Genomic DNA, 18,544 nt, shown 5'->3' on the forward strand with positions numbered 1-18,544 from the left:
GCGCGCGCGCGCGCACACACACACACACCATCGCGACACGCAAAGCTACACGAGACACAACTTTATTGATGGAGGGCTAACTCGCGAGGAGTGTGTGGGCCCCAGGGCAGGGCTTGTAGCACCATGATGGGGGCGGCCTGGATGTTGGAGTCCCCCTGGGGCAGGCTGGGCAGAGGTTGGGGTGTCAGGGAGGTGGTGCTCAGCCTCCCCGCCCCCACAGCAGACATGGCCCCTCCCCCAGCTCCGAGTGGGCCCCGGGAGGCCCGTGCTGGGGGCAAGCCACCGCCAGACCCCTCCCCACCCCTCTTCACAGTAGATTCCAATCAAAGGGTGGCTGAAGGGGCTCTGGGGCCAACAGCTGTCCCCAGACCCACCATGGCGGGAGTCTCACTACGTATGGGCACGAGGCTGAAGAGGGTCCTGGGTGTGCCAGCCCCTCTCCATCCCCCAGCCAGGAGCCCTGCAGGGGCTCCCAATAAATAACTCGCACCTGCACCTGCCTCTCAGCCTGCACTCCGAGCTCCCGCCCACCTTGGCCCCCCTTAGGGCGGGGTCCCCCTCGGTCCACGCTCTGCAACGGCTCCAGGTACCGCGCGCCCCCTAGCGGCCGTGGCAGGTTTTGCAGCACATCTGGCGGAAGTAGGATCGGCTGCAGAACTGAAATTTGAGCACCAGGGGGCAGTAGGCGACCTTGTTCACATCCTTGCATTCTGGTGGGGTGGGGAGGAAAGGGAGAAAAAGAGCGGGAAATCAGGACTCAGCACCCCTCCCAGCAAGGGTGCCTAAGGGTGTTAAAGGGCGCTGACAGCAGTATCTATGTCGTTAGACTCTTTGAGGAGTGGGAGAGTGTGGCCCCCCCCCCCCCCCCCGCATTATCAAGACAAGCCCTGGGTGGCCCTCTGGTATCACCCAGGAGAGACTATTCCTCTGGGGCTACAGAGTTCACAATTTCTTTTTAGTAAAGCGAGTACCACCTGTAAATACCAGTACTCTGGGAGGCTGAGGCAGGGGGCTCCCAAGTTCTAAGTCAGTCTGGACAACTTTGTGCCTCAGACCCTATCTCAGAATAAAAGCGTTTAGAAGGGGCTGGGGGTGCAGCTTCCTGTGAAGGCCCTGGGTTCAATCCAGCAGCATAACTACTAAATAAAAAATCATGGCTCTCTGGGGAAGCCAAATTGTCCCCTCCCCCACATCGGGCCCCGGCTGGAGTCATTTTCGTGGCCATAACTGGCAGCAGAGACTCTGACGAAGGGACAGAGGCTGGGGCTGCAGTGGATGGTTTCCAAAGTCCCTGCCGGTTGCTCTCAGGGGCATGGACCATCGGCAGGGCCTGGGGTGCTGGCCCTGGCCCACTGCCCTACCTTCGGGGCCGTCCCCGGGCGGCGTGCTGTCACACTTGGCCTCACACTGTTGTGTGGCTGGCGGCCGCAGGGCCTCGGTGCACTCTCGAGACGGCTGCCCCGTGTGGCTGGTGCAGTGCACGGAGCGCTGCTGCTGGCCAAGGCCACACTGCACGGAACACTGCGGGGACGCTAGACTGAGCTGCGGTCCTGTCACCCCTGACCCTGCCCCGGCCCCCGCGGGGAAGCGGGGCGCCCACCTACCTCGCCCCACTCGCTGGCCACCCAGCGTGCGGGAGGGCATCGGCGCAGGTTGCAGCGCATGGTGGCGGGTGGCTTGGCTGCGGGCGGGCAGTGGGCAGCGGGCAGGGTGGCCCGGTGATCTGCGCTCTTGCAGAGGACCACGCGGTGGCGGAGGCCTGGCCCGCAGCTCGGGGTGCACTGCAGGTGGAGAGGCGGTTCGCGCTGGGTGCCCGAGGTGCAGGCCCAGCGGGAGAGGAGGCGAGTTGGGGAGGTGGAAGGTGTCCCCTTAGGGCTGGCATGATGCCCCACCCCTCCCTGCTCCGTGGGTCTGGGGCAGGAAGCCAGGGCGCTCACCTCAGACCAGTCCAGGGCCGCCCACTCGGGAGGGCAGGCTGGGCCGTGGCAGGCCTCCAACACCGGCGGGCGTGGCTGTGGGCAAGCGCTGTCATCCAGCGCCTTCTCCTCCGCCTCCGACACACGGCGCTGGCACACAACGGAGCGGCTGCGCATGCCTGCGTCACAGCTGCGGCTGCAGCGGGACCAGTTTCCTACAACCCAGCTGGGGCGCGGACAGAGGGACGGCCTGAGCCACTCTGCAGGCCCGGGGGAGGGGGGGACCTGACCCAGGGCGCTTGTGGTACCAAGCCTCTCCGACCCTCTCCAAACCAGTGTGTCCTTTGGAAAGTGGCCCCAGGCAGGCTGGTTTCCCTGCAGGGATGGCTTGGCCCTGGGAGCCTCACAGTCCTACGACCTGGCTGGGGGCCCGGAGATGCATCTGATTATTGCTGGGTTACAGGCTCATTCAGCTTTGACCTCACCTTGAGGACCACTATGACCTTGACTCTAAAGAGCAGTCACTCTGGCACTTGAACCACTGTCACTGTAATCCTGTGCTAACCCGGCTCCCATACCCTACTGGGGAGGACTCCAGAGCGTGGGGAGCACTCCTTGTCGGCCTGTTCTCGCCCCCACCCCGCATTCCATCTGACAGTAGCAGTAGCCACTCACTCGGGCGGGCAGGGCTCTGTGTTGCAGGCGCGCTGCCTCTTGGGCAGTTTGCTGTGGGCACTGCAGTAGTGGGGGGCCACGGCTGAGCTGTCCAGCTGATTGCGACATTCCACCACCTGCACCTGGCTGCCTGGGGGAGGGCAGAGGCCCGCTCAGCCCTGTCCGGCCCCATGTCCCGCAGCCTGGGTGCTCCGGGCCCCCCAGTCCCTGGCCTCACCGCCGGCACACTGAGCTGAGCACTTGGTCCAGGGGGTGTAGTGCCAGGAGTAGGGGGGCAGCGTGTCCCGGGCAGTGGGTGCATTGAAGCGGTAGCGGAGGGCAGGCTGCTCCGTCCGGGCCAGCACCTGGGGGCACGGGGGGCAGTCAGCAGTGGGGTCTCACTGGCCAGCTAAGCTTCTGCTGCCTCTTGCCTCTGTCCTGCCATTACCATGACGATGAGTGAGGCGTTAATGGGTCCCAGGGCTTCCAGACTTTGGGTCTGGTCTGGTCCCTGTCGCAGGTGAAAGGTGGTCCCAGCCAGGGGCAGGCGGTGAGGTTGAGGGGTCCCAGGCAGTCCCTCGAGCAGCAAGGACTCCTGGTCCCCCTTCAGGGCTAGGGGACAGCACAGGGGTCAGATGCTGACATGATACCTCCACATCCTACTGGGATCCTCACCCCCCACCTCTGCTTACCCAGGTGACTGAGAGACAGGTTCAGGTCCTGGATGAAAATGTGCACAGAGCCTTTGGGAATCCACACGACATCCTCGTACCCTGGAGAGCAGAACTCAAATGTCACCCGCTCAGCCTGTCCCCCAGGCCCGCCTGCCCCCTTGTCTCCCTTTGTGACCTCAGCTAACCATCGATGTGCTCAGTGCTCACAGGGTCATCCCACGGCCTGTGCCTGTGCCACCACCCCCATTTCACAGATGACAAACCCGAGGCTCAAAAACGCCTGCAATGACGGCGTGATGGCACACGCCTGTAATCCCAGCACTTGGGAGGCTGAGGCAGGAGGATCATTGAGTTCGAGGCCAGCCTGGGCTACAAAGTGAGTTCATGGTCAGCCTGAACTGCATAGAGAGACCCGGTCTCAAAAAAACAAAACAAAAACAAAAACACGGCCTGCAGCATGCCTGGGTTTTACAGCTAGACTGCCGCTGGGCTGAGGTGGCTTTGTTTCTGTGTTTGTTTCCTTGCAATGCTGGGGGTGGAACTCAGGGCCTCCGCCATGCTAAACTCACCACTGAGCTCTCCCCTCTGGGCTTTATTCAAACACAAACTCTCCTGCTTCTGTAACCTCTCCCTATGCCGCCTCTGAGAAGCAGGGCTAGGCCGGGCACAGAAGTGGCATTATGGAGTGCCCCCTCCCCCGAGTTTGGGTCTGTGGGCAACACCTTTTCCTGTTTCTGGGTTTTTGCATCCAGTGGTGCCAGACCTCCTACCCCTCAAAAGAGGTCCACAACAGAGCCTCAGGGGTTGGTGTCAGGTGTCCCCAAGCCTAAGGATCCCCACTTCCAACCCTCAGTGCACTAGCGTCTCTCCTCATGTCCCCATTTTGGGGACAGCCTACCATCCACGGCCACAGTCACCAGGCATCCACATGGACCCTCCTGTCCCTGCCCTAATCTCGCTGTCTGGCTGCCCTCTACGAGCCCCAAAGGGACTCCTCTGGGGGTGAAACCCACATTTTTGGACCCTGTTCCTGGAGGTCCCTAAGTGGCCCCTGCCGAGGGTCCCACAACCCAGTGCTTCCAGCTTCTCAAAGCTTTTGGCTCCCTCCCATCAGCTTGTGACTCTCCCCATCCTGCTCTGGGCATTTGTGTGCCCTCAGGACTTTGGGGGGACCCTGATACCCAAACCTTAATGCTAACCCCAGCTCAGATGCCATGCGGCCCTGCAGCTTGCTACTGATGTTGGCTCCCATCGGGGGGACCAGCCCAGCTCCAGGCTCCAAGCCTGAGTGGGGACTGTGGGAGGAAGTGGGGGGCTCTCACCGGCTCCCATCAGGGCTGGAGTGAAGACCCCCTCGATGGTTTCGCAGGTGCTGCCATCACCGCCACACACTCGGCACTTGTCCTCCCGGAGGTCGGAGCCCAGGACCCGGTCACAGCCCACGTGCTGCACAGAGGGTGGCAGAGGTGGACCCCTCCTGTCCACCCTGCCCCCCATCCTGGGGTCCCCGTACCTTGCATTCACCGCTGACACAAATGTCCACCGTGTCCGGGCGGCAGGGCGTCCCGTCCACCACAGCGGCTGCCCTCTCCGTGTAGAAGTTGAAGCCCTCGGCTAAGCAGGTGAGTGAGCAGGCCTTCACGCCCCCTGGGGGGCACGGCCCCATCAGACCAGGGCCAGGCTGATGGGGGCTCTCTGTCCACTCCCTGGGGAGGGGATGCCGGAGGGGCAGAGCCCAGACCCAATAGTACCAGCAGGCTGGGCACGGGAGTGGGGGTCCCCATGTCTGGGAGAGGCACACGGGGAATCCCGGGATGCTGCATGAAGCCACCTGCTTTGGGACTCCCCCGAGGCTCCCCACTCACCCCCTCGGTATGCCTTCCACGAGTAGAACTTTCCACGGAAAGGGATGCTGTCAAATTCTGAGCACTGCATCTCTCGGAAGTCCTGGGAGCCTGGGGGACAGTCCTGTGGGATATGGAGGGGTGGCGAAGGAAGTTAGAGCAGGCGTGGGGTGCACAGGCTGTGAGGTCAGGGACTGGGCGGTGGCCTGTGCTGGACATGGGGGCGCAACTGCAAGGGACCACGTGACTCATTAGAGGCATTGGGGGAGCTGGGGACAGAGCTGCCCAGTTCTCACTGCAGACCAGGGGCCTTGCTTGAGAGGGGGTCTAGGATGAGCCAGGTGTGAGGGTTTCCATGAGCGCCAGGGGCCCCAGGTGGGCAGCTGGGAAGGCCCCTGCCTCCAAGAGTTGTCCGCTTGTCACACAAGGCACCCCAAATGTGCCAGCCTGAAGTAGAGCAGCAGCCCAGCGACCCTGCCATGGCAGAAACCACAGCCAAGCCTAGGGGGTGCCACAGGGCAGACGCTGGGCATTTTGGGGACAGCTGGGCTAGGAGGAGAGGGGACCTCGAGGAGGGTGAGGGCTGAGTAACTGTTTTGGGGGGTGGGAGGAGGGAGTCTGCAGATGGGGGATAAGGGACAGTGGAGGGGAAGGGCCAGTTGCGGGGAGATGCCTGCCATGGCAGGTCCCTGAGAGCACAGGGCCTGTGGTCTCTCCCCTCCAGAAGTGAACAAGACTTGGGGGTCCCAGAAGCCCAGGCAGGGAACTCGGTCCCGCGGGAACTCACCTGGGTGTTGCAGGACCGGTGTCGCCGGCGCTCCCCCAGACAGTACTTGCCCCCGATGGTCGGCCTGGAAGAGACAGGAGCCAGGTGAGGGGTTAACCGGTGTGTGGGGGGATCCCGGGCAGGGTGTGAGGACCGACCTGGGGCTGTCGCAGTGGCGGCTGGAAGAGGACACGCCGCCGCCGCACGTCCGGCTGCAGTCGCCCCACGGGGTCCACGGGCCCCAGGCCCCGTCCACGCCTTCCGGCCGCGAGCCGAAGGGGACGCAGACCCGCTTGTAGCACCACTGTGGAGGTGGGGGTGGGAGGGGCGAGTTGGGCTCCGCCCAGCGCGGGCGGGTCAGCACCGGGTCCCCCCACTCCGGGACACAGCCCAGGGATGAACAGGGGGTGCAAGCCGGCAGCACCCGCAAACCGCGCAAAGTTCAAGCAGGAGGCGTGGCCTAAGCCTAGGGGGCGGGACCAAAGCCACACCAGTGGGCGTGGCCCCAGGAGGCGAGCGGGGCGTGGCCGCTCACCCCCTTGTCGATGGTGTGCGTCTGGCAGAGCGTGCCCTCGGCGGCCGGGATGCTGTTGGTGATGCACCGGTTGCTCTTGCTCAGGCACCAGAGCTCGCTGCAGACCTCCTGCGGGCCCAGGCGCCGCTCAGGCTCGCCCTGCCTCCCCCGGGCAGCCCGCCTGGCTTGGGAGGACCCAGGCGTCCTGCTCACTGTGAGCCGGGAGCCGGCACCATGGCCCCGGGCCCCAGTGAGTCCCCTTTTGGAGGCAGGGCCGGGGACAGTGTTTTGTTTTTGTTTTTGCCAAGGATCGGTGAACATCTATCCTGCTCCTCAGAGGCAGCCGGCATCTAATCAGGACCATGTGTGATTGTATGCGTACGAGAGACAGACAGACAGAGGTGGGGGTTCAACCCAGAACCTCCACACTGAGCAGCAGCCCAGCCCTTTCTACCTTGAGACAGGGTCTGTCACTAAGCTGCCCGGATATTCTGAGTTACTGACCCTGCCCTTCAGGCCCCCAGTGCCTCCCGTGTTTCCAGAAGGAAATCTGAGATCTGCTGGGGAAGGGACAGGAAGGGTTTTCGTTGCTTTTTTGGGTCCGGCAAAAACAGCCCAGGAGAGAACAGTGTGGCTCTGAGAAATCAGAGCTGGAAAGTGACTCAGGGTGAAATCTCGTCTGTACTTTTTCCCCCCTTCACATGGGTGGTTCTTGGGCCAGGGACACAGCTCAGTGGCAAAGTGCCTGCCTGGCAAATGCAAGGTCATGAGTTCGATCCCCGGTACCAAAAAAACACTAATAAACCAAATTGGTGGTTCTGTTTTTCCACCTACACTGGAGAGGTCTCCAGTGCAGTGAAGCAGCACCAGGCTGGATCTCTGGGCCATTCTTGTTGCTCCTCTAGCAGAAAAATCAGCAAAACTTTCTGACGTGAATCCTGCCTCAGCTGGCCCAGACCGTCCTCGGCAGGGAACTGGACCAGCCCCAGAAGGTCACTCTGACCCTTTGCTTCAGGCTAATATTCCTGTAGAAGCTCCCAAGTCTTGCATCCTCAGCCTACATCTGCCCCAGCCCCCAAGCTGCTCTCTCTGAGAGGCACAGATCTTTCAGTGGCCCTCTGGGAAGTGAATCCTTCCATGGCTTTGAAGACTGAGATTGGACTGACCAGCGGCTGTGGGAAGCAGGTGTCTGGGGTCAGACGGAGACACACATGCTCATACTGGAAACATCTGGGGTGTCGTGCTCAGATCTGGGCCCTCAAGCTTCCCCGCAGTCCTTGTTTTATGCTCCTGCCTGGAGTACCCTGCTGGTTGAATGCTCACCTGGGGTTTTGTCTTCACTCAGCTACTTCTAAAACCCTCACAGAGGGCCAGTCCTAATCCTAGTCCTGACACCCGTAAAGAGAACTTGATATGCCCCAGACTGCCACTCCACTGAGTGGGACTCAGTTTCCTCATCTGCAAGATGGGCAGCCTAACACCTGCCTTGTGACAGGGCAGACACTAAAGGGCTGGCACAAACTGGGTGACAATGAGCATAGCCACCCCTGGACCAGGCCCCAGGCTGAGCTCTGCACATACATGAGCACATTTTCACATAGTCAGTAATGTTACTCTTTGCCAACGCGGCCGGGAGCTGTTCTCTCAAAAATAAAAAGGCAGGCTCCACTCAGCACAGAGCCAGTCAGCCCGAGTCTGACTAATGACAGTTCTCTCCTTCTACCCTTTGTGAAATCTGGCCATCAGAGAGAAAGACCCACAGTTCTGCATGCTCGTGGACTTGGCTTTGGGCCAGTCACCTACTCTGATCCCACTCTCTTTGCTGGTGACTTGGGGATAATAGGGTTGTCAGGGTTTCGATGAGGAGACAGAGCTCATGCAGTTAGCACACAGTTTGCTTAGTATGCGCCAGCCATGGTCACTGCTAGGGTACCAGGATGCAGAAGGGGTTCAGATGAAGCCTCAGAATTCCTTAGGAATTCCTTGGAGGCTGCATGCTTATCTGCCAAGTTAGGGTGTGTGTGTGGGATCAGAGGGTACAGGCTGTCAATTACAAACACATAGGGTCAGGACTGAAGCGAGGGGACTCTGATGGCCTGACATCAGTGGGGACGTGGCTGACATCGAACACATGCCTTGTCCTGGGGGTTTGGAGGATCAGAGCTGGGCCTGGGGCTCAAGGGCTGAGGCTGAGGGGAGCCGGGGAGTGTGTTTAAGGAATCCAGAGGGTGCAGAGGAGGGGTGACCTGGCTGAGTTCTGGGAAGGCAGCAGGGTGTCAGCTGCCTGTGGGGAGAGTGGAGTGGGATCCCCGTTTCTTGCCAGCCCAGTTCTTGATGCACAGATGGGGCTTTGGCGGGGGTGGGGTGGGGTGTGAACTCCAGGACAGAGTGGGGAGCGGTCCAGAAACCCACAGCCTGTCTAGCCAAGGGCTGACCGGGGCCAGGAGACCACAAGGACCAGCTGGTGGGGGGGGGGATAAAGACGGGGAGTCCCTGGAAGGTTCTGTCTATCGCTCTGCCAAGTGCTGTAGACCACCCACCTGCAAGGGAACTTTCCACCAAGTCTAGATGTTTTTTAAAAGGCCACCCGGTCAGAGGTCTTGGGAGACTCTATTCTTGCTGTAGCCTGCAGGTGGCCTCGAGTGCTCAAAGGAAGGTGCACCCCAAGCCCAGGGCTCCCATGGAGGGGGCGTGTGGAGAAGTTGGGGCAGCACCTTCTCACCCCTGGTCTCCCTCGGCTTGCTGGCTCATCCACACACTCCGCACACTTCTCTCTGTCCCCCAGCTCTGCAAGGGGATGCACGCCCCTGCCATGGAGCCCCCCTGCCCCTGTGGCCCCGTCCCCTCCCAGGAAGGAAAGCAGGAAGGCGCTCTCTACCCCGTATTTACACTGACGCGATTTGACTCCATGCTGGAAGCGACACTGCTCATCCGCGTCGTAGGCCTGGCCAGGCGCCACCGTCGGGTACACAAAGTCCTGTCTCGGAGGCCGGTTGTTCAGGCAGAGCCCCAGCCCCGAGCTGTGGAAAGGGAGAGAGCTCGAGGAGTGAACCAGCTGTCGGGCCAAGAGACGGGGAGGGGGGCACCGGGTTGCTGCAGCGCTGGCTTCTGGAGGCCCCCCCCCCCCCCCCCGCCTGCGAGGCCGTGCCCGGTCCTCACTCCAGAAAGCTGGTGATGTAATCGCGGCTGCAGGATGACCACACGAACGGGTTGGTCTTCATGGTGATGTGGGCGGCCATGAGCTTTGCAGGGTCCTGGCCTCGGGCCCCGCAGGTGTTCCCCACACCGTCGTGATTCATACCGAATCTGGGGAGGAGGACGTCGGCTCTGCTGGGCACCCAGGGACCCGCGAGCTCCCCCGGCCCCCCACCCTGGCCTCTCCTCACCCGGGCCCTGGCCTCACGTGTGCCCGATCTCATGGGCGATGGTGAACGCCGTGGCCAGGCCGATGTCCTCGTTGATGCTACAGCTTCTCTCCCGCTCACACATGCCGCCCACAGGGGCCAGGCCTGGGAGGGAAAAGGGGGGTCATCTGGGTCATGAACCTGGGCTGCCCTGGGACCACAAGGGCCAGGACCCAGGAGCCGTTCCTACCTAAGGTACCGCAGGGCTTGTTCTTATAGATGCAGATGTCATAGCTGTGGAAGGAGAGGGGACAGTGAGGAGGGGACAGCCCCCCCAAGCCCTCCGATGCCTTGCACCTGGCTCTGAGGTCAGGTCCCCCACCCCCAACTCCCCGGAGCTGCACGCTCTGCTCAGTGGGAGCCAATCCCCAGCCTTGGGGAGTGACCGGGAGGACAGCACCCCAAGAGGCCGCCAGCCCTCTCCCCATTCTTGGAGGTCCAGTCTTTTCTCTCCACCACAGGCTCCCTCAGGGATGGTACAAGCCTTTCCTGTCCCCTAGCAGGCAGGCAGGACACCCCCTGCACGGCCACTGCTCCCTTCCTGGGACCCTCACCGAGTGATGAGCACAGCTGTGTCATGGTTAGCCACCCCATTCTCCGGAATGGCATTTCCGTGTCCACTGTGGTTCACGATGGATTTCTGCCACTTACAGAAGCTGTCGAGGGACTTGCCGGCGTGGTGGGTAACCTCCAGGGTGGGCTGAGGACAGGCAGGTGAGGTGTGCCGTCCTGCCACCCCGTGACGGCAGGAAGGGGGCGTCCCCTGCCCACCACCCACCCACCCACACCTGGTCCTCCGTGAGCAGGATGAGACGTGTCACCAGGATGTTGACGGTGCTGCCCAGACTTGAGTCCTGGAAAAGTTTGGCAACCTGACCTCCAAGAAACAAGAGAGACCGAGTCTTAAAGAGGAGCCCAGAATCCAAAACACAAAGCGAACTGGACAGCAGCCCTTGCTTTCATGAGGCACCTGCTGGATGGGCATCTCAGGCATACACCTTTCATGGCAGGCGCTGGCTCACTTTACTGACCTTTTTTATGATATCGGGGACTGAATCCAGGGGCTACATCCCAAGCCCTTTTATATGATGAGAAAGGGTCTCACTAAATTGCTCAATCTGGCTTAGAATTTGTGATCTGCCTGCCTCAGCCTCCCAGAGTGCTGGGGTTACAGGTGTGCACCACCACGTCCAGCTTCTTATGTTAATTTTACAGCTGGTGGTGCCACAGATCAGCTTCCAAGCTGGGCTGCCGGCCAGCCTGCTTCTTCCCCATTCCTCTGGCCCCGGCCCAGTCCTTGTTGTCTGCAGTGTCCTCACGCCCCCAGGGATGTGCCCGTGTGGCTCTGCTCCAGGGCTGGCTAGGGCATCAATTTAAGCAACCCACGCCCGAAGGCAGAGCTGTGGGGGACGGGAGACTCTGGAGATGTGGTCAAGGAGGCAGGAAGTGGCCCAGGGGATAAGTGGGCTGTGCAGGGACCTTGGAGCCCCAAGCCATCACTGCCCTGTCTGGAAACCCCCTGGAATGGGGCCAGGGAGGGAGGCAGGGCTGGGCCAGGGCGATGATGTGACGGACGGTGTCAGGTCCCATCTCGGGCCGCTGATCTTTCTGCTGAAGTTTCTGTCTTCTCTTTTGCTTGGTCAGAAAAAGCACTATTCCTGTGTGCCACCCTTCTGCCTGGCTTTCCTCCCACTAACCCTTACCCTCTAGTGGGTGTACCCCCCAGCATTGAGGATTAAACGTAGTACCTTCACAGTGGGCCACATCGCTGGTCTTTGTTATTTTACCTCGAGACAAGGTCTCACTAAGTTGCTCAGGCTCGCCTTGAATTTTTAGATCTTGTCTCAGCCTCCCAGAGGGCTGGAAGGTCGGTGTGAAGCACCATCCCAGCCACCCATTTGTTTTTATAGAAAGCAATGTGCATGGTACACATGCCACACATTGAGTGCACCATCAATAAGCTTTGTGTGTCTCTACCTCTTGAGGTCGGTACCATGGTTAACCCGTTGTACAGGTCAGCAAGTCAAGGCACAAGTGTGTGGCTCTGCTCATAGGCCGTGGTGAAAGACGGGTACAGCTGCGGTATGAGCCCTGCCTCTGCTCCCTCAGGGCCATGTATGGACCTCTTTTCATTCTGGCCCTTCTCCTGGCCTGGGATTAGGGGTGGGACGGTGACACGCTCCCCCTCCTCGGGTCCCCAGGGCTCCATGTGCGGGAAGGGGGAGGCACTTACAATGTTCATAATGGCCAGCACGTACTGCTCCACGTCCCGGCGCCCGTGGTAGGCCACCATCATCTTGTCCGCCACTACCAGCGTCTCCACATAGCGCTCTCGGCTGACCGAGCGCTTGAGGCCCAGCTGCCCGCGCTCTGTCTCGTTGCCCAGCGGCCTGGCGGGTGGCGGCTTCAGGGTGCGAAGCCACCACGGCCGGCCTTTCCACGGTTTCTCGTCTGAGAGATCCAAGAGATCACTTAGGACCCTCCTGACCCCTTGTCACACCCCTGACTACCTGGTTGTCCTTTTCCCCAACTGTTTTGGCTGGGTTTTTTTTTTTTTTTTTTTTTTTTGTCTTTGCAGTACTGGAAGTCGAACCCAAGGCCTTTTCACTGAGCTGTCTCCTGCACATTTTATTTGGATAAAGAGTCTAAATTGCTACGTTGCCTAGGCGAGACTCAAACTTGCAATCCTCCTGCCTCAGCCTCCTAGAGTACAGTGATTACGGCAGGCTCAGCTTGCGGCCTGGTCCTCAGGTCCAGTTACTTGATGGTCTATCTGCTGCTCCAGGCCGTGAGACATCCCTTTTGCTGTGGTGTACCCTGTAATATTAGTTCTGCTTTGACACAGTCCCATGACTTGAATGCTTGGATCCACACAGAGACGTCTGTCTCACTCTTGAACTTGGGCTGGATTAAGAACCTGACTCCCCTCCTGTCTGGTGTAATAATCCAGCTGGCCCACACAGACCTGTCCCTCACTTGGTCAATGCCCCAGCATCCACCTGGGTCTGCTATAACTGTCCACTACTAGCCTGTTGCCTGCCCATCGGTCCAGGACCCCTTTGTGGCTGCTGTGATGAAATGCACCTCAACAATTCCACGCCCATGAGTATGAGCAGCACCCCTCACTGTCTGGACTGTGACATTGTACAGCTAGCTGGTTTATAGACACGCTAAACTCTTCAATCAATCCCCTACCCAGCTATCTGGCTTCAGAGAGACTCAGCTGCCTGACTGTACCCCAGCCAGATGGTCTTACTGACAACTATCTTTTTTTTCTTTAAGGCAGGGTCTCACTATGCAGTTCAGGCTGCCCTTGAAGTCCCTATGTAGCCCAGGCTGGCCTCAAACTTGCGGTGATCCTCCTGCTTCAGTCTCCCAAGTGCTGGGGTGACAGACATGGGCCACCACGCCCGGCTGCCTACTACAATTATTTCGAAGTCTGTTATTCTTTCTACCAAACATCAATCTGTTTTCTAACTGCATAATCGATCCCGCTGGCAAATATTCAGTTAGTAGGGTTTTCCCAGTCTGCCAGTCCCCAAACGTCTGAAGGTCGAACTGCCTGGTTGCACCTGAGTTTTTCTGAGTACACAGTTTTGAGTTTCTCCGAGGCTCTGCCTCCCTTGTTTCACTCCCTGCTGAGCCAACTGACCACGGCAGGGACAGACCCTTGGCTCCTTTGTGATTGTGCCGCCCGACTGCACCTGACCCTCCTGACTCACTGCATGCGCACAGATGCCGCCCCCAAACTGCGCAGCGGTGACTCTTTCCCAGCAGCTTCCTCTGTCCCTTGTAGAGAGCGGTATGACAGCCCCATTGCTGCCTCCCGCCTCTCTCTCCTATGGGCACATAATGTGCCTGCCTACATTACCCATAATCCTCTCCTGCTCATGTCACATACCCCGACGTGATGATGACCCATCAGAAACCACCCCGCAGCCTCTTCCTGTCCTACCAGCCTGCCCTTGGCCCATAAAAGCTGCAATCTCTTCCTGAATAAACAAGACTTGATTGGACTCCTCAACTTGTCTCCATCTCTCTGTCTCCCCCCTGTTCTTTATCATCCCAGTTCCTCCTCCAGGTACACCCCACGGATTGATCCGAGGGCCGGATCAGTCCCTGATCTGCCTGTGACCGTGGAGAGACCACTGCCAGCCCTGCCTTGGGGGGAGCGAGGTTGTCCAGCGGCCCTTGGCCCAGCCCGGGGAGACGGTACCTCGCACCCCGCAGGCCGTGTCCAGGTGGGGGTGGCGCAGAGAGGAGCGCTTGTAGACCACATGAGGACCGCTTTCCTCTGGGCCCCGGGGGCCCTTGGGTCCACCTTGCAGGGGCTCGATCAGGTACTCTTCCTCGTCGGCCACGATCAGGCCGTGCTGGGGACAGAAAGCTCAGGTCAGGTCCCGCCTCCTCGGAGCCCTGGAACCCCGAGCCCCGCCTCTGTCTTTCCTAGTTCTTCTGCCATGTGGAGTTTACTTTGCCTCCCTCCCTCCTTCCTGTTCTCCTTCCCATTTTTGTAGCACAGACGGGCCGAAGCCTTCTCCACTGAGCTGCATCCCAGGCCCTTTTTCAGTTTTTACTTTGACACAGGATCTTGGTAAATCACTGTGTGGCTCAGGCTGGGCTGGAACCTGCGATCCTCCTGCCTCAGCCTCCTGAGTGCCGGGGTGACAGTCATGCACCCCCACAACTTAGGTTTGTTGTGTAAGAGAAACTGTGTGCTACTCAAGCCTGTGCTTCTGAGACCTTACATCCTGGTCTCCAGGTGCATCTGTTTTCCCACAGATGACCCACGTTTAGCCTTCTTTATCATTTTCCTGATTTGTCGGGGTGATGTTCAGGGTATTTGTTCTCAATCTTTTCATCTAAGTGCTGCTTTTGCTGTACCCCTCAAGCACCAATCAGCGCGTGATGCTTCAACGAGATCCCCTGTGAGTGCTCCCCAGACCTCCATGGAGGTGTTTCCCCTGCATTCTCAGGCTGCTGGCTTTGCCACCCCCACTTCCCAGAACCCTCGGCTCACCAGGCCGCCGCAGGTGCTGATGGCCACATGTGAGCTGCCCGCCTGGCCCTGCAGATGCCCCGAGTACAGGCAATGGGCCCGGGCAGCCTTCTGCCAGGCCAGGCCCTCCCGCGTCCAGTACTCCACAGAGACGTGCCCGGCCAGGACACGGGGGCTGTGGGTCAGGTTCAGCAGGAAGTGGGTGCTGGGAGCGGCAACTTTGTAGAAGAGGCGGGACTCCGCCATGGCGCCCGTGCCCCGGCGCTGCCTCCGGGGGGCAGGTGGCATGAAGGCCAGCAGGGCCCCATTGTGGTCCACGCGGGTGGGGAAGGCGATCTCATAGCTCTCTAGGCTGGACAGGAACTCATCTGTGGGGAGGAGCAGAGGCCTCGTGGGGTCCTGTCTGCTGCGGGAGGGGATGCCACCCTCCGCCTTACATCCCCACAGGACCCCCATGCTGGTCCACAGGTGACTTCCCTGGCACCCGGGGGCCTCCTTGACTTCTCGCTCCCTCCCCATCCCCCCACTCACGGCTGTGAGTGGGGATCCTGGTTCCTACCTTGAGATCGGAAAGCATGCGCGACCTTGATGGTGAGGCCCAGCCCCAGGGCGAGGGCCCAGCGGAGGATCTGGCAGACGGGAGCCATAGGGGCTACGTGCCCACATGTCTCTCCCCAGCGCCGGCTGCTGGCAGCCCTCGCAGTGCTGCCTTCCCCGTTCACAGCCTGGGCAGCATCTCTGGGCTCCTGGGGGAAGAGACCCGGCTCAGGGAGGGAGCCCTGGGCCCGCTGTGCAGCACGGCCTGGCCATGCGGAACCCTTCCCTGCACTGGGGGACCTGCGGCCCCTCTGGCCGCCCAGCCCCACAGTGGCTGAAGCAGATCCTCGTTTGCTGTTTGTCCCTGGCACCCTACACCCCAAGAGGACCGGGAGGGACCAGGAGGTCGAAGCCAGCATCTGCTGCCCGCCGGCCCCGCATGCACCCTCCCTGCCCTCTCTTTTCGCAGATCAGGGGTGACTGACAGCGGGCCGGACACAGATCCAGTCACCCAGCTGTGACTCTGCTGGCCTGGGCTGGGCTGGGAGGTAGGGACTCCAGGATGGCTGCTGCTCAGGATACAGATGCAGGTCTGGGCACAGGCAGATGAAGAGGCAGGAGGGCTGATGACGGGCATGGTTCTTGGGAAAGCAGTGGTCAGGGGGACAGCAGAAGTCAAGGAGGATGGAGAAGCCGACTGGAGGTGGGGGAGAGGACGGAGGGCACAGGGGAAGGTGCACAAGGCGAGGGCCCCAAACCCAGCCGCCCGGCTCGCCCGCCCTGCCTTACGATCCTCCTTTGCCCCACCAGCTGGGCTGCAAACTGGGCTCCTGGGCCTCTCCCCTACGCACATTCGAAGCTGGCTCTGGCCCTGGGTCTGCTCTTAGGTGCTGCCTGCTGAGCAGGCCTCAGTTTCCCAGAGCCTCTGCCACAGACACCACCTCAGGCCACCAGCCTGTGCCAGCCCCTAAGCCCCGGCCCTCCTCCTCCTCCTCCTCCTTGCAAAATCCCCCTTCATCACACACTGTCTTGTTTTCTTTGCAGTCCGGCCAAGTCTGAGAGTTGATCCCCAAACAGGGCAGTTGGGCCCAGAGGGAGAGAAGCCAGGCTTTCTCCAAGATGCCGACGGAGAGGTCCACCTCCCCTGCTTCCACTTGCATGGCTTTAGCCACAGGGAGCTCACTCACAGACATTTGGAGACCCCGCTGCTCTGTTTGTTCATAGGCTGAGGTCTATGAATTGGTAGTTGTTTTTGGATACCTTTTGGAGGCCGTCTGTTGGTGGTGTGGTGGTGAACACACGCGTGTGAGGATCCTTCATGGTGTGGGACCCCGGACTGCAGTGGCCACCTCTGCACTGCCATGGGGTGGGGCGCGATAAGGGAGAGGAAGCTGGTCTTTAGTGCTGAGCTGCCTGGAGTTCAGGGGCAGTATTGGGAGTATACGGTGTGCAGAAGGCACAGAGGTGTTTGTCAGGGCCCTGGCAGCGGGTGCTGGGAAGTGTTGGATGTGACAGAGGCCGGCAAAAGCGCTGGGGGTGGGGGTGGGGGAAGAGTCAGGGAGTCTGGGAGAGAAGATGAGGGCCTGGGGCCTCGGCAGGGGATCCCCATCTGGATGCCTGGTGGGGGACAGATCTGCAGGAACCCGCTGGGCGGTGGATAGGACTGTGTGTGCAGTGCGATGTGCGAGTGACTGTGTCTGTGTGTCTGTGTGTGAGTGTGCGCGCGCGTGCGTGCCTGTGGACCGGGCCTGGCCACCTCCCCACAGCCGCCTCCAGGAGGCAGGAGGGAGGCCGCCAGCCTGGGAGAGGGGGCCGAGCTGGAGGAGGAAATGTCGCTCCCAAACGGCTGGCCCCAGCTGGCCGGCCGGCCCGGAAACTCCGGCTCCGTCCCATCCCGGGGATCCTGGAGGGACCTGTGGCTCCACATCGTGACCTTCCAGGCCAGGCCGGGGCCACCAAGCAGCCCATCGTCCCCATGGAGGCCAGGCTCGTGTGTGGCCAGACAGAGGCCCGAGGGCCTGCGGCCTCTGCCTGGCACATCTGGCCAGGCAGCCCGGAGGGAGCAGCCCTAGCTGAGCACAGACAAAGGCCTGGCCTCGGTGCCACAGCCAGCCGCTAATTACAGGGCCCGGACACTGCCGGAGACACTGCGGCCACTGTGGGCTCTGAGACCAGCGTAGGGGAAGTGGGCGGTGCCGCTCCACACCCAACACAGGCACACACCGCGCACACACACCCGGGGCACCACACCTGCACAGCTAGCGGGCTGGGCACTACAGACCCACAAAGGACCCCTTTAGTTTTAAACACACAGGCCGCCACACTCAGCACACACGCCCCGCAGACTTCTGTGTTCGCTTATACACGACACACACATATACATCAGAGGCCTACACACACACACACACACACACACACTACTTTACACACCCAGAGCCCAGCAACAAACACAGACACACAGGCCTACACGCTGACACACTCGTTCACATGCTCACATCAGGCAAGACAAATCCACAAGTCCCACCAGTCTAGACCCCTCCAGACTCTCATTCCTACTGACACACTTGTCACACTCAAGAGAAACACATACATGTGGAGGCAGACACACCAAGCCAGGCACACACGCCTGTGAACACACTTGTCACACCACAGAAACACACAGATGCTCACAGACGCACACACTTCCCACATTCAAGAGAAACACTCGGATGCCTGGGGAGGGATGCGCACACCCAGACACACTCGGCTCGCTCTGAGCCACACGCAGCGCACACGCTGCCCTGCACGCTTACAACCCACGACACCCCGGTCCTCGCCGAGCCTCCCCGCGGGGCGCCCGACGGCCACACAAAGCCGCCGTCACGCGGACGCGCACCCCCGCCCGCACATACGTGGACGGTCACACGCACGTGCACACGCGCGCGGCCGCACCCCGCGCCCGGTACCTGCGCCCGGCCTCGCCGCCGCCGTCTCGCCGCCCGCCGCCCGCGCAGGAAGGAGGAGCGCGCGGCGTGGCCGGGGGAGGGGGCGCTCGGAGCCACTTCCTGAGCCGCCCGCCAGGCCCGCCCCGCGCGCAGAGCCCAGCCGAGCCGAGCCGCCCGCGCCCGGCTGGACCCGCGCCAGGACCCTGAGCCCGCGGCCGCGGGGAGGGGGGAGGGGGGAGGGGGGTGGGGGAGGAGGAGGATGGGGGACGGGGGGTGGGGAGGGGCCGCCCCAGCGACGGAGGTGGGCACGTT

General features: G+C 61.1%; 1 protein-coding gene across 5 annotated transcripts; it reads right to left on the bottom strand.

Moving 5' to 3' along the window:
• Positions 1 to 46: 46 nt before the first annotated feature.
• On the bottom strand, positions 47 to 18,406 carry Adamts10 (ADAM metallopeptidase with thrombospondin type 1 motif 10). 5 transcript variants are annotated; one of them, XM_003461398.5, is made up of 25 exons: positions 18,254 to 18,406; positions 15,331 to 15,517; positions 14,793 to 15,139; positions 13,989 to 14,145; positions 12,006 to 12,223; positions 10,561 to 10,644; positions 10,327 to 10,472; positions 9,963 to 10,006; positions 9,772 to 9,877; positions 9,528 to 9,674; positions 9,247 to 9,388; positions 6,390 to 6,497; positions 6,013 to 6,158; positions 5,876 to 5,939; positions 5,110 to 5,212; positions 4,758 to 4,891; positions 4,567 to 4,690; positions 3,263 to 3,343; positions 3,019 to 3,182; positions 2,809 to 2,935; positions 2,592 to 2,721; positions 1,938 to 2,142; positions 1,605 to 1,781; positions 1,362 to 1,521; positions 47 to 710 (listed from the first exon to the last, which is right to left on the bottom strand). In XM_003461398.5, exons 2-25 carry the CDS (start codon positions 15,416 to 15,418, stop codon positions 601 to 603), a joined length of 3,312 nt encoding a protein of 1,103 aa, XP_003461446.1. In that variant the 5' UTR covers positions 15,419 to 15,517; positions 18,254 to 18,406; the 3' UTR covers positions 47 to 600. The 5 variants fall into 5 exon arrangements, with proteins under 5 accessions (XP_003461446.1, XP_063084407.1, XP_023420575.1 ...); XM_063228337.1 differs by lacking the exons at positions 6,013 to 6,158; positions 18,254 to 18,406 and having other exon boundaries at positions 4,758 to 4,880; positions 9,264 to 9,388; XM_013151798.2 differs by lacking the exons at positions 47 to 710; positions 1,362 to 1,521; positions 1,605 to 1,781; positions 18,254 to 18,406 and having other exon boundaries at positions 1,959 to 2,142; positions 2,592 to 2,717.
• Between the last annotated feature and the right edge of the window lie 138 nt (positions 18,407 to 18,544).

Source organism: Cavia porcellus, unplaced genomic scaffold, assembly GCF_034190915.1.
Source record: "Cavia porcellus strain 051 isolate PalLab524CR breed Dunkin Hartley unplaced genomic scaffold, mCavPor4.1 scaffold_17, whole genome shotgun sequence".
In the NCBI taxonomy this organism is placed as follows: domain Eukaryota; kingdom Metazoa; phylum Chordata; class Mammalia; order Rodentia; family Caviidae; genus Cavia; species Cavia porcellus.